At 39.9% G+C, this 14,987-nt stretch overlaps 1 protein-coding gene across 7 annotated transcripts in view; it reads right to left on the bottom strand.

The window, feature by feature from the left end:
* ANKRD42 (ankyrin repeat domain 42) overlaps positions 1–14,987 on the bottom strand; it is a 77,339-nt gene that overhangs the window by 24,963 nt on the left and 37,389 nt on the right. For 6 of the 7 annotated variants that reach the window (XM_045182029.3, XM_045182028.3, XM_053925562.1 and 3 more), the window contains 2 exons: positions 13,859–14,034; positions 2,437–2,563 (listed from right to left, as the gene is read on the bottom strand). In XM_045182029.3, the coding sequence (XP_045037964.1) occupies positions 2,437–2,563; positions 13,859–14,034 (303 nt within the window). Of the gene's footprint in view, positions 1–2,436; positions 2,564–3,746; positions 4,131–13,858; positions 14,035–14,987 lie in introns of those variants that run through there. The other variant, XM_045182030.3, reaches the window with a different exon arrangement.

The raw sequence follows: 14,987 nt of genomic DNA, 5'->3' as shown, positions 1-14,987 counted from the left end.
CCTTCCCAGGCAATCCTCCTTCCACAGACAACCACATTTCCGGGTATCTATCGTGTTAGATTAGTTCTGTGTACGCTTGTAAATGAAATTGTACATTATATACTTCTGTATGCCTGGCTTCTTTCAGGCAACAATATGTGAGACTTACTGGACTTAGGGGTTCTTTTTAATGATTTTATTTATGTATTTTTAGAGAGAGGGGAAGGAAGAGAGAAACAAAGGGTGAGAAACATTGATGTGTGAGAGATACATCAATCATTTGTCTCCCATGCATCTCCAACCAGGGACCTGGCCTGCAACCCAGGCATGTGTCCTGACCCGGAACTGAACCGGGACCTTTCGGTCGGCAGGACAACATCCAACCCACTAAACCACATGGGTCAGGACCAGATTTAGCTTTTAAAATGATTACTCTGTACACTGTGTTGAAAACAGACTGCAGGGGGTGAAGGATTAGGGGTCAGTGACAGGAAGCTGAGAGACATCAGGAAGATTTTAAAATAAATGCAGGCAAGAGGAGTGAGTGGGGTTAAGACTTAATTTAGAGAAGAATGGCAACTGTGGAAGGCTAGGATTCAGCGAACAAGAGGAGAAAATCATCCCCAGGGCAGAGTACTACACAAGGTTTTGCTGCATTGTGAGTTTGGGCTAACTAATGGGTAACAACAAAAAACGAAAGGGCTTCACTCAAATCAATACTTACCCAGTTTTTCTTTATAATTAGATCTAAGATCGGGAGTTTGTACCTAAAAAATAAATGTCTTAAGATGCATTCAACACAAAGTTGAGAACAAATTGTAGAAAAGAATCGAAACTCAGAAGGAACATTACAGTCTCAGCCGATAGGAAACTATATTCTGGCACAAAAGCTAAAGCCGTCTCCAAAAAAAATTCTGTTCAAGATCATTTACATCAATAACATAACCGTTTCTCACCGAAATGTGAACATGAGAGTTAAAAGTTCCATTAAAGAATGTTAAAATTGTAATAATCTTAGATAACAGGTTTAGAGTCATATAGACTCGGGCTCAAATTCTGGCTCCACCAAATTCTGGCTCCACCGCACTGCCCCACCTTTTTCCCCTCCCTATGATGTTATGCAAGTAATTTAACCTCAATATTAAGTCTTGGTTTCCTAATCCATGCAGTGAGCCCTTGGAGCTGCAAAGATTTCGTGAGGTAATGTATACAAGAGGCTCATCTAGTACCTAGCATGTGGTAGGTAGTGCTCGGAAGAAATGCAAGCAGCTGTAGCAATAGTAGAGTAACCTGCTTAGAAGAGAAGCAAAGAAAACCAAAATTTTAATACTCATTATCTAGGAAGAATTGCTCCATTGTGAAGTACTTTTCTAGACTACAAGGGATCTAAAAACTTTCAGTTAGGCTCTTATACTAAGAATATTCTACATCTCAAAATCCTGTAATCAATGTATAGGAAATGAACAGCTAAGTAAATGATGTGATTTGTGAGATACCAAGAAGGCCTGATTTAAAAAAATTTTCTTTTGGTTTTCCACAGTTTCCTGGTTTTTTAAACCCCACTGATGGTATTTTGGCTTAAAGCTATGTCTTCTCTTCAAATTCCCAAGTACCCATGGAAGGATAACATATTAACCCTTATCAAAGATTTAGATGTTACTCAATATATTTACCAGACCTCTTACTGAGTCTATATTAAGAAGAGGATGGAGGAACAGGAAACAGGAGGTTCTAAGAGTCTGAGCGAAAGACAGCCAACTAAAGGAGAGGGCAGGGAAAGAGGAGAATCCGTGTACTGCTCTTTACAAAACCATGTTTTCATTAAATCAAAAGTCTCCCCTCCTGTCTCTCTTTGTTCCCTGTCCCCTTTGAAAAGAGATAGGCAAGCAAAAGGGCAGTGGGAGAAACACTGGGCATCCTCTATTCCAGCAGCGATTAATTAGAGGCAGCAAATGTGCAGAGAGTCAACTTAGGGTGCAGAAAGTGAAGGATACAACTGCTCACTCCCTCTAGTATAGACACCAGAGCATTCTCTGATGAGGTACTATAGCCAGTGAACACAGCAGCGGGCCTGAGATTCATTGAGTAGGCAGTCCAATTTGATAGGGATGGTTAGAGAACGTGTTGGTTGAAAAGCTTAAAGTAGCTGTAGTCTCAAAACAAATCAACTCTACAAGATGAAAAGAGTTCTGGAGATTGGATGTGCAAAAACGTGAATGTACTTAACACTAATGAATTATACACTTAAAAATATTTAAGATGATACATTGTATGTGTATTTTACCACACTAAAAAATCTTAACACTTTCTCCATCTGGGGACTTAGGAGGAAAACAGAATAGAATCTTCTACCCTTCGGTGGGGATAAAAAAGAATACAAGCTGTTGGTCAATAAACCCTCACATGGCGTTTAGAGGGAGAACCAGAAACAAGCCATTAAAGTTTGGAGGACATTACTTTTCAGACTCCAGCTGTTCTTTCTTCTGCTTTAGATCTTCTTCTGTTATCCCTCCCAAGTGTTTATAGTTGCTCTCAGCAATTTCCAGGAGATGTCTCAGTTCTACAATTTTCTTATACGCTCTCACTGCGAGACAGAGATCAACAGAAACAGTTTAGACAGGTGGTCACAGGATGCCTATTCTTCCTCTAACGCCAGTGTCTGTGTGGTTTGGGGAAGCGGGTGGAGGGAGGTGGCACACACAGAGAAGGATAAATATCAGTAACAGAATATTTGGATGAACAAGCAATTAAAAAAAAAACCCAAATGAGGATCCTCTTCCTGCTATTGGAGGATGTACCAGATTGTTATAACTATTAATACCATGAACAAGAAGCTTTAAAGACTAGCAGTGTTTTAGGGCTAATGGAATATTGCAGGACCATGCATAATCTATGCTATGTCAAAAATTGAGAAAAACTGAAATATGCTGAATTTATTTAAAACAAATAAGCACTAACCCAGCCCCCAAATTTTATGCTTAGTTACATGTAATAGCTATGCAAGAGGATACTAAGAGAAGGAGGTATGCTGAGAGCCGCCTTTAGCCATTCTCCAACTATCAAACCTATGAATTTTCTATCCTTTGTCATAGTACTTCTCAACCTCGGGTGATTTGCTCCCTCAAGGGACATTTGACATCACCTGGGTACACTGTTGTTTTGAACTTGATGGATGGACGGGAACAAGCTATTAGCATCTACAGGATCAGGATGCTACTAAACATCTTAAAATACACAGGAGAGACTCCTCCCCCACCCCCAACAAATAAGTATCTGGCTCAAAATGTCAGTAGTGCAGAAGCTGAGAAAGCCTACTTTACAGGACCAGGTCAGCAAATTAAAGCCTCTTCTCCCTTATACTTACCACTCTGATTTATCTCTCAATAGGTTAGAGCAACAGGTTTAAAACTGCATGCATCAGAATCAACTGGGATACCTTTATAAAGTGTACACACTTGAGCCCCATAACAGACACATTCTGGTATCAGTACTTAGTAAAAGCTCCTCAGATAATTTTGACAGGCAGACAGGTTTGGCAACCAGTGTAACTACTAGCAAACAAAGTAGAGGGGGTTAAAAAATGTTACATAAGGAAAGATAGAAAGAACTGTGGCTATTCACCTTACATAACAATTCTTTAATATCTCGAGGTTATGCTTTGAAAAAACTGTTCTATGGGATCATCAGAAGTAAGAAGTAGGATTAACTGGGATAAGCTCCAGTAAGAGAGATTTGAACTCAACAAAGGAGAAACTTTTCAATAAAAACTGAAGAGCTACCATCTATCACGGGTTGCCTACGATGTGCAAGATACCACACCAAGTACCTCAAACATTTTACTCCTCGTAAGAGTCCTGTCAAAAGATGGAAATGGGCTCTCTGAGCAACAGTGAGTGCCTTGTCACTGAAGGTGATTAAGTAAGTGGATGCTGGATGACATGTGACAGGAATGTTGAGCCAAGACTCAAACCTCAAAGAGTTACAGGGTGCTCTGATACCATGGTACTACATTCAATTCACTAAAGAATGTTCTAAATTGAGGCTCAGGTCCAATAAGTCTGAGATGACAAGAAATCCAACCAGTCCCATGTAGGTGCTCTGGCAAAACCCAGTGTCCGAAGAATTGGTCATCTAGTCCTTTGAGTTTCACCCTGGAATGAAATTAAATAGGAACAAGAAAACAGCACATGACATAACATACAGCACCTTCACTGGCTGCAAGCACTCAAGCTGGGCACCAGTGAGCTGTACTGTATGGCTGCGTATGAGTGCCTTTGTATCAGACACACCACGGTAGAAAACTGTTCTGGCCACGTTCTTGGTCTTTCCTGAAACATCTTTTAAAAATTTTATAATTCACTAGCAATGATTCCCTCACAAATATCTCTCACTAAAACAATTTCAGAATAAACTGATATTCTACAAATTGCTCATTTTCTAGAGTTCTGAGTCCTTATTAATTCTGAATGCAACCAACAAAAAGAAATCGAAGTGCAAACAAAATAAAAGTAGATAAATTGGAATTCATCAAAATTAAAAATTTTCATGCTGCAAAAGACATCAAGAAAGTTCAACCACAGAACAGGAGAAAATATCTGAAAATCATATACAGGCTGGGGCAAAAGCAGGTGTGCAGTTGTAAACTCTGTTTCTCATACTCAACTTTTGCCCCACCCTGTATCTGATAAGGGACTTAAAGCTGGAAGTACTCTTACAACTCACTAATAAAAAGATAAACAATTCAGTTGAAAAATAGGCAAAGGAGACTTCTAGTCAAGATGGTGGCATAGGCAGACATGGCTCACCTCTTCACACAACCACAACCAAATTACAACTAAGATATAGAACAACCATCACTCAGAACTGACAGAAATGGAGTTGAATGGCAGTCTGACAGCTACGGAATTAAAGAAACCACATCCATCCAGACTGGTAGGAGGGGCACAGATGCAGAAGGGCTGGTCCCACACCCATGTGTGGTGGATAAAAATTCAGGAGGGACATCTCAGGAGTGATATACCAGGTTCCAGTGCTAGGAAGGTAAGACCCCACAACTTCTGGCTGCAAAAACCCATGGAGATTGAGTCAGTGGAAGAAGCTGCTAAGCCCCAAGCAATTCCTCTTAAAAGAACCCACACACGGACTTACCTACTCAGACTCAACTCCCTCTGGGCTCCAAGGTGGGGGTGGCAGCTTGAGAGGTACCAGTGGTGTGTGGGGGGAGGCTGAGGTGTATGGTATCAAGGCAAGCAGAGGCCATTGTCCCTTTTCTGGGCCCTCCCCCCACAGAGCCAGCAAATGCCATGTCTAGGATTTCATCAACCTGGCTAACACTGTTTGACCCACCTTGGAATTCCCAGAGACTCCACCCCACCCAACTTAGAGACCCACCCAAGCTGCTTTTCCATTTGAAGGGCTGGCTTTGGTTCATGCTTCAGAACTTCCTAAATCCTCTCAAATAAGCAACAGCTGGCCTCAGTGAGCCTCAGGCCCATAACTAGCAGCCTAGATTCACAGGTTGGCTTCACCTAGAAATCTCCATGCCCAGCACAAGTAGCAGCCATCTCAGATTGCTTTACAGCTCGGGAAGGGTGGTTCCAGGCAAAACACAGGTGGGGGTTGATCTTGTCCTGCAACAACAGGGAAACCCCAGGTTCCAGTGCACCCAGTGGACAGCTACAGACCACATCTGAGCACCACCACGCTGCCCCTGCACAGCTGATCCTCCACAGAGGACAGAGGTTGGTGGTAAGTGGTCACAACCAGTCCTTGCAGCTGACTGGCCTGGGTAAATCCCTCCCACTGATCTGCCAATAGCAACCAAGGCTCAACTACAAAAAGAAGATGTATCCAAACCACAAGAAGGATGCACCTCGAGTACCCAGCTTGGGTGATAGGGGAGGCTGTGCCACTGAAGCCTACAGGACACCTACTACATTAGGCCACACTACCAACGCAGGGAGTCATAAGAGCTCTACCTAATACATAGAAACAAACACAGCAAAGCTGCCAAAACAAGGAGACAAAGAAACATGGCCCAAATGAAAGAACAGATCAAAACTCCAGAAAAAGAGTAAAATGAAATGGTGATAAGCAATCTATCAGATGCAGAGTTCAAAACACTGGTTATAAGGATGCTCAAGGAACTTAGTGAGGACCTCAGCAGCATAAAAAATATCCAGTCAAAAACAAAGGATACACAATTGAAATAAAGAAGAATTTACAGGGAAACAACAGTAGAGTGGATGAAGCTGAGAATCAAATCAATGATTTGGAACATAAGGAAGCAAAAACCAACTAATTCATAATAAGTAGAAAGCAGAATCCAAAAAATAAGAATAGTGTAAAGAGCCTGTGGGACAACTTTAAGCATCCAACATTGTCTTCACAGGGATGCAAGAAGGAGAAGAGAAAAAGCAAGAAATTGGAAATCTATTTGAAATTATAATGAAAGAAAACTTCCCTAATTTGGTGAAGGAAATAGACATGCAAGTCCAGGAAGCACAGAAGAGTCCCAAACAAGATGGATGCAAAGAGGCCCACTCCAAGACACATCATAATTAAAATGCCAAAGATTAAAGATAAAGAGATGGGAGGCAGGGGTGTGGGAGAATGGGTGAGAGGTGAGGGGATCAAGAAGTACAAATAGGGCCCTGGCTGGTGTGGCCTAGTAGATTGAGTATTGGCCTGTGAACCAAAGGGTCACCAAAGGGTCACCAGTTCAAATCCCTGTCTAGGGCACATGCCTGGGTTGCAAACAAGGTCTCCAGTACGGGGGACACGAGAGGCAACCACACATTGATGTTCCTCTCCCTCTCTTTCTCTAAAACTAAATAAAATTAAAAAGTTTAAAGATTTAAAACAAAGAAGTATAAACAGGTAGTTACAGAATGTAAAGTACAGTATAGGAAGGGGAGTAGCCAAAGAACTTACATGCTCCATGGACAAACAAGGGTGAGAGGACTGCTTGAGGGAGTAGGGATTGCTGGGTGGTGGGGGACAACGGGAGAAAAATCAGGACAACTGTAATAGCATAATCCGTAAAATATAGTTTTAAAAAACTTTCTTAAATAAAAATAGGCAAAGGATTTAAATATACATTTCTCCAAATAAGATATACAAGTGAGGTCATGAAAAGATACTCAACATCATTAATTAGGGAAACACCAATCAAAAGTACAAGATACCGCTTCACACTCACTAAAATAGCTATAATCAATAAGAGACACAATAACAAATATTGGAAAAGAATGTGGAGAAACTGGAACCATCATTTACTGCAGGTGGGAATGTAAAATAACGCAGTCACTTTGGAAAAGAGTTTGGAAGTTCCTTAGAATGTTAAAAGTAGAGTTATCAGATGACCCAGCAATTCCAACTCCTAGGTGTACATCCAAGAGAAATGAAAATATGTCCACAAAAAGAAGTTCACACCAACGTTCATAGCAGCAATATTCATAATAGCCAAATTGTGGAAACAACTCAAATGTTCATCAACTGATGAATGAATGGATATATAAAATGGGGTGTATCCATACAAGGATATTATTTGGCAATAAAAAGTAATAAAGCACTGATCCGTGTTACAATGTGTGAGCCTTGAAAACATTGTGCTAAGTGAAAGAAGCCAGTCACAAAAGACAACATATGGTATCATTCCACTCACGTGAAATGCCCAGAACAGACAACTCTGTAGAAACACAAAGATTAGTGATAGCCTGAGATGGGGTTTGGGGGGAAAGGAGGAGATTGTAGAGGTAATGGGGAGTGACTACTAATGGTTGTGAGGTTTCTTTTTGGGGTGATATAAATGTTATAAAATTTATTGTGGTAATGGTTGCATAAATCTGTGAATATACTAAAAAACCATTAAATTGTCTGCCTTAAATGGGTAAACTGAATGTATGTAAATTATATTTCAATAAAGCTATTTAAAATAAAGCTGTCAGGGAATTCTGAAGATATCATTAACTCTGAGCCTCACAATGAGGTGATCTATGTAGCTCTTTCTTGGGAGCCTTTCAGCATCTTCAGGTCTGCCCATGGTTGCATTCATGAGGAAAGAGGCTGCCACCGTCCCCTGGGGAATAAGGTTCTGCCTGACAGTGTTCTGGGAGTTCTTTGAATTTTTTTTAAATGTAAACATAAATTAGAAATTTTCCTCAGAGAATATACTTTTGGTACAACTAGTTTTTCCTGCCAGAATAACTGAAAACACTTTCCAGAAAGTAATGAAGCTCTGATGTCTGAATCCAATACCCAAGCTCTACTCACTTTACTACAGCTGCCTTTGTTCCAGATAGCCTCAGTTCAAATAGATCCTTCTCATCTTTCTGTAGGAAAGAGCTCCATTGAAATAGTTCTTCTCATCCACTCACATGAACCATGGCTCTCTGACCAAATATCATGAGAACTAAAATTAGAGTTATGTGGCAAGAAAATATTCATTCATGAGGCAGTGTGTGTGGTGACAGGGGCGCCGTATAGTGAAATCCTAAAGTCTTACTTATAGTCACTCTGTGACTTTGGACAAGTAACTTAGCTTTTTTGAATTTCAGGCTCTTTACCTATCAAATGAGGATATTACACTAAATAAGCATTTCTTGAGATAGAAAATAGAGATATTACCGATCTCATTGGCTTACTATGAGTGATGTATGTGGAGATGTTCTGCAAGTGCTGTAAAACACTACAGAAGTATAAACAGTTACTATTAGGATTTTTGAGAATAAAAATTCTGAAGGAGAGTTATATGCCAGTTAACTGTGCTACCAGTAGAAATGCTACAGAAATTAAAATTTGCTCAAATCACTAAACTTCAGTTTAGTTCCAACATGTTCAACAATAAATATAACACTGAGATAAGCCACTGTCCTGCTGCCTCCTGGAAATTCATCTGCATCAACCTAATCACATGTCCATTTCAGAAACAGAAACACTCCTACTTCTACTCACTAATTTGGTGTACTTTAATGTTTAACCATTTGTTATGGACAACGTTTGTATCTCCTCAAAGTTGGTATGTTGAAGCCCTAACCGCCAATGTAATAGTATTTGGAGATGGGACCTTTGGAAGGTAATTAGGGTTAGATGAGGTCGTGAGGGTGGTGCCCTACTCCAATGGGATTGGTACCCTTACAGTGACACCAGAGAGCTTGCTCATTCTCTCCACCATGTGAGGAAGATAGACGTTGGCCATTCCAAAGCAGAAAGTCCTCAACAGAACAGACCCATTGGATTTTGATCCAGGAATTTCAGCCTCCAAAACTATAAGGAAATAAATTCCTGTTGTTTAAGCCAGCCAGTCTTATGGCAGTCCATGCCACTAAGACACCATTTAATAAAATAAGATTGTTATTCACTGGTAATTATGAAAATTAAATCTTTGGATGACTTCCAGCCAAGATGAAGGCATAAGTAGTTACACTTTGCCTCCTTGCACAACCAAAAGAAGGACAACAACAAATTTAAAAACAAAAGAAAGCCAGAACTGCCAGAAAATAGAACTGCATGGAAGTCTGACAACCAAAGAGTTAAAGAAGAAACATTCATCCAGTCTGGTAGGTGGGACGGAGATAGGAACCTGTGGCAGAGAGAACAGGCAGCAAAGCAGTGGCTGGCATACTGGGTGTTCCCACATTTGTGTGCAGATAAACTGGGAGGAATGCAACCCAGGGTTCCAGAACAGGGAAATAAAGCCTCAAAACCTCTGGCTGTAAAAACCTCTGGCAGTAGCCAGAGAAACTCCCACCCTGAAGGAGAGTTTGTTGGAGACACCTACAGGGTCCTAGAACGTACACAAAACCACTCAACCCAGAATCATCACCAGAAGGGCCCAAAATGCTTGTGGGTATTGGGGGAAGTGGCTGAAAGTTGGCCCAGAGCCAAGCAAGCAGCATTGTTCCATCTCTGACCCCTCCCCCACATAAAACACCACAATGCAGCAATGTGGGTTGCCCCGCCTTGGTGAATACCTAAGGCTCTGCCCCTTACAACGTAACGGGTGCACTGAGACAAAAAAATATGGCTCAAATGAAAGAACAGATCAAAACTCCAAAAACAGAACTAAGAGATGAAGAAATAGCCAACCTATCAGATGCAGAGTTCAAAACACTGGTAATCAGGACGCTCACAGAAATGGTTGAGTATGGTCGCAAAATAGAGAGAAAAGTGACGGTTATGCAAAGTGAAATAAAGAAAAATATGCAGGGAACCAGCATGGAAAGGAAGGAAACTGGGACCCAAATCAACGATTTGGAGCAGAAGGAAGAAATAAACATTTGACCAGAACAGAATGAAGAAACAAGAATTCAAAAAAATGAGGAAAGGCTTAGGAACTTCTGGGACAACTTTAAACATTACAATATCTGAATCATAGGGGTGCCAGAAGGAGAAGAGGAAGAGCAAGAAATTGAAAACATAATGAAGGAGAACTTCCCCAATCTGGCAAAGGAAATAAGACTTCCAGGAAGTCCAGGGCACTCATAGAATCCCAAAGAAGTTGGATCCAAGGAGGAACACACCAAGATACATCATAATTACCTTAGCCAAGATTAAAGATAAGGAGAGAATCTTAAAAGTAGCAAGAGAAAAGGAGACATTTACCTACAAAGAGTTCCCATAAGACTGTCAGCTTATGATTTCTCAAACATAACTTTACAGGCAAGAAGGGGATGGGAAGAAGTATTCCAAGTCCTGAAAGGCAAGATTAGTCTATCCAACAAAGCTATCATTTAGAATGGGATGGCAGATAAAGTGCTTCCCAGATAACATCAAGTTAAAGGAATTCATCATCACCAAGCCCTTATTATATGAAATGTTAAAGGCACTTATCTAAGAAAAAGAAGATGATCAAAACCACGAACAGTACAATGACAACAAACTCACAACTACCAACATCAAAACCTAAAAAATAAAAATAAAAACAAACTAAGCAAACAACTAGAACAGGAACAGATATGGAGATTACATGGAGAGTTATCAGTGGGGAGGGGAAGGGGGGAGAATGGGGAGAAAAAGTACAGGGAATAAGCAGCATAAATGGTAGGTATTAAATAGAGAGGTGTAGGTTAAGAATAGTATAGGAAATGGAGAAGCCAAAGAACTTATTTGCATGACCCAGGGACATGAACTAAGGGGGTAGGGTGCAGGGAATGCTGGTAAGAGGGACAATGCAGGGCAGAGGGGAATAAAGGGGAGAAAAAAAATGGGACAACTGTAATGGCATAATCAATAAAATATACTTTTAAAAATTTAAAAAAGAAAATTAAATGTTTGGCATATATTGTCTCTATAGTGCAATTTGTATGAAAGAAAAAAGTATTTTTATTTAGTTATAAACTGTTATTTAGTTGAAGAAAGAGTGGATAATTAAGACTTTTATAGCTTTAGGAAAGTCAACATCAGACAATTTTAGGAAACAAGCAAATACAAAGAAATGATGTCTGTTCACGAATGGAACCCTAGCACCTAGAACAGTGCCTGACATAACCGAGTACTTAATAAATATGTTTAATGGTGGGAGAGAAAGAATTGAAAAAGCACAATTTCAGTCATTTCTTTTAATACTACATTGAGTAGGCTCAAAATGTTTTCTGAATTTCAAAAACCAGGACTATTTGTGATGCACTGCCTAAAGTCCCTTAATCCAGGGCTGTGCACACAGTAGGTACTCAAACATATGTTAGACGAATGGACTGCCTTCCTGATTTATTTGCCTATCTAAACCCTGGCCATCCTTTAAGGAAAAGTCAAAATTCCACTTATGAAAAGCCTTCTCTGCTACAATATAGTTCTGAGTGAAGAGTCCTTTTAAACTCCCTATCTCAGGCCAAGAATCTAAGAGTCAGCCTTGATTACTCTCATTCTCTAACATCTCATATTCAAACCTATCAGCAAATCCTGTCAGTTCTCTGTTCTAAATACACCCAAATCTGATCATCTCTCACCATTTCCATCATTCTCAGCCCAGTCCGAGTCATGATCAACTCTCTCCTGAATGAAGGTTGCAGCCCCCTGATTTCCCTGCTTCTACTTTTGCCGTGTAAAGGGAAATGGGCTTTCCACAACACTGGACATTTAGAGGCAAAAACAGTCAAGGCCACCTGATTCAGCTTTCTCCACCACTACCCGCCAGATAAATATGGTCGTACTAATGCTGAGTTTGGACCGAGAACAAAGAAAGCCTGAAGACCGTATTTTGCCGTGTATAATGCACATCCATGTTTTTGGCGCAAACGTTCAGGAAAAGAATCTTTCGTTTTAATTTTTCATTCAATTATTTATTTATTTATATTTAGATACTTGTTTTTGTATTATAAAGGAATTTCAGCATTAAGTTTTGAATATATTATGGCACAAGACATTTTATGTAACAAATGATTACAAAACACAAGAACAGACACAAGATATTTTGGGTACTACTCATGTATAATGCACATAGTTATTTTTCCCTCAAGAACTTGGGGAAAAAATGCATATTATTATACACAGAAAAATCTGGGCATATAAATATCACCTTAAAGGGAAATAAACAGATGTTTATGTAAGCTCTTCTGGAATGGCGGCGAAAGCCTTCCATACACAAGGCTGAAGCAAAACAACAAAGGAGATTTCCAGCATCACGGCATTTGCAGGCCTACACCGGGGACTCTAAGGAGCCCAGGAACTCTGTGCAGATATTCCGCATCTTCTCTTGTACAATTCTAATTTAGTATTCTTGGCAAATTTAAATTATATCAGGAACTTCCTCTAACCCTGCATTAGCAGGTGAGTGTGTTCTCTTCCCACCTATTCAAAACGCATCTGAAATGCTATGTTGTCTCCCACGTCCCGGTCTATTTTCCAAACAACTACTAGAGTAATGTTATTTTTTTAAGATTTTACTTATTCATTTTTAAGAGAGAGGGGAAGGGAGGGAGAAGGAGAAGGAGAGAAAAATCAATGTGTGACACATGGATCAGCTGCCTCTTGCATCTGTCCCGACTGGGGAGCAGACCTGCAACCCAGGAATGTGCCCTGACCAACAATCAAACAGGCAAGCTTTTGCTTTGCCGAACAACACCCAACAACCTGAGCCACACTGGTCAGGGCTAGAGTGATGTTATTTTTCAACATAAATCAGATCACACCATCCCCACCTCAAAACCCACCAATAAAATCGAAACATAAAATCCTTATTAGGCTCTATTTGATCTCATTGAGTCCCTGCTGATGTCTCCAACCAAATCTGTTGCTATTCCAGTCACACTGAGCTCAATTCCACCTCATATTCTTCCTCTGGCTTGAAACAGTCTTCTGAGATCTTCATGTGGCTCACTCTCATCAGCTAGTCTCTTCTCAAATGTCACCCCCTTAAGAGAGGTCTCCTCTAATGGTTACCGTACCTACAGCACCACCCTACTTTATTTTATTATGTACCTGTTTTCTTATTAATTATCTGACACCACCACCATCACCAGAATGTAAGTCCTTGGTGGCAAGGAGGGGATTTTGTAGTTCACTGTTTCGCCAATACCTGTAAGAGTACCTGGCACATAGTAGACAATAAATATTTGCTGCTATTATTATCTGTAAAAATCATTTGCCAACTAACAAGGGAAATTCTTGGGATGGTTCTTCCTGTTTCCTATGATCCACTTAAATAATGTTACCTTTTATATAACTTTTTCCTCCTTGAGGGAAAGAGATCATGTCTTACATTTTCATATGTTCAATATCCCATAGCACAAAAATTACTCTAGTTCTGATTCCCTTCCAAAATCAAAGTATTTTACTTCATAGATGGTAACTGTCTTCAGGATAATTTCCAAATTTGTGGTAAAAAAAATGGCTATGGCATTTCTTAAAGAATAAATCACAACAGAGTTAGCACACTTACTTCTGGCATCTGTTTTATCCGACTCATTAAGACATAAATCATCCTTGGCATCAGTGCTTCCTTCAACACCGTGTCTTATGAAAAACTTCGTGTCATTTTCATCAATTTCATCCTCATCATCTACATCATATTTCTGCAGCCCCTCCAACAGCTTTACTGCTGCTAAATGGGCAAACCTGTAGAAAAGAATCAACAATTAACAAGAAGCACAGTTTTCAAACTGAAACTGCAGTTTCAACTTAATTTAGGGAATTACACTTGGTACATTATGCCACCAGCCTACCCACCAGTAAAAGAGCAAAGCTGTGTCTGAAGATCAGGGCCAATTTGATGTTAGCTATATGGGAAACTCAGTTACTGGACACTAAGGGCAAGCAGTCACATTAAAGACAGATTCCATAATTTTTATTGCAAAAACCCAACTGGGAGAAGAGACCCAACAAATTTGCTAAGTAGGGTAGAAAACCCAAAACCACCCTATTTGATCACCTGCATTTATTACCTTTTTCTGATGACCTAGAGACCCAACAAATTTGCTAAATGGGGTAGAAAGCCCAAACCCACCCTATTTGATCACCTGCATTTATTACCTTTTTCTGATGACCTAGTTTAGACTATAGAATTAGTTCTGGTTCCACTTTTATGGCTAATTGTAAGTCTAGTCCCCTTAATCTTCGTCCTTCCTCAACCCAAAGCACTTGGCATGGCTTTAAATTTAATGGAAAAATAATGACTTTTCCCATCCATATTTTCTATTTTCTTTGATCTTTCCCACATTGCCATGAAGCTTCTAGTAACATACCCTTGGTTTGGGAATGGTTGTAAATGCGTATAATCTGCATATTTTTTTTCTACAGTTTTGCTAAGTGAGATGTTTAATGCTTTCTCTTAGGACATGGAGAATTACTTGCTAAACACAAAAATCTCAAATTCTATTTTTTCATACTACATAACCACAGTTTCCATTGCTGGTGGGAATGCAAGTTGCTACAATCACTTTGGAAGGCACTTTGGCAGTTTCTTGTAAAGTTAAACATACCCATAGCATATGACCCAGCAATACTACCCCTAAGTATTTACCAAAGTGAACTGAAAACTCACATTCACACAGAAGCCTGTGTGTGAATAT

The sequence above is a fragment of the Desmodus rotundus genome, chromosome 5, assembly GCF_022682495.2.
Source record: "Desmodus rotundus isolate HL8 chromosome 5, HLdesRot8A.1, whole genome shotgun sequence".
Classification (NCBI taxonomy): Eukaryota; Metazoa; Chordata; class Mammalia; order Chiroptera; family Phyllostomidae; genus Desmodus; species Desmodus rotundus.
The sequence above is the reverse complement of the archived record's forward strand: the minus strand, read 5'-3'. Positions and strand labels throughout refer to the sequence as shown.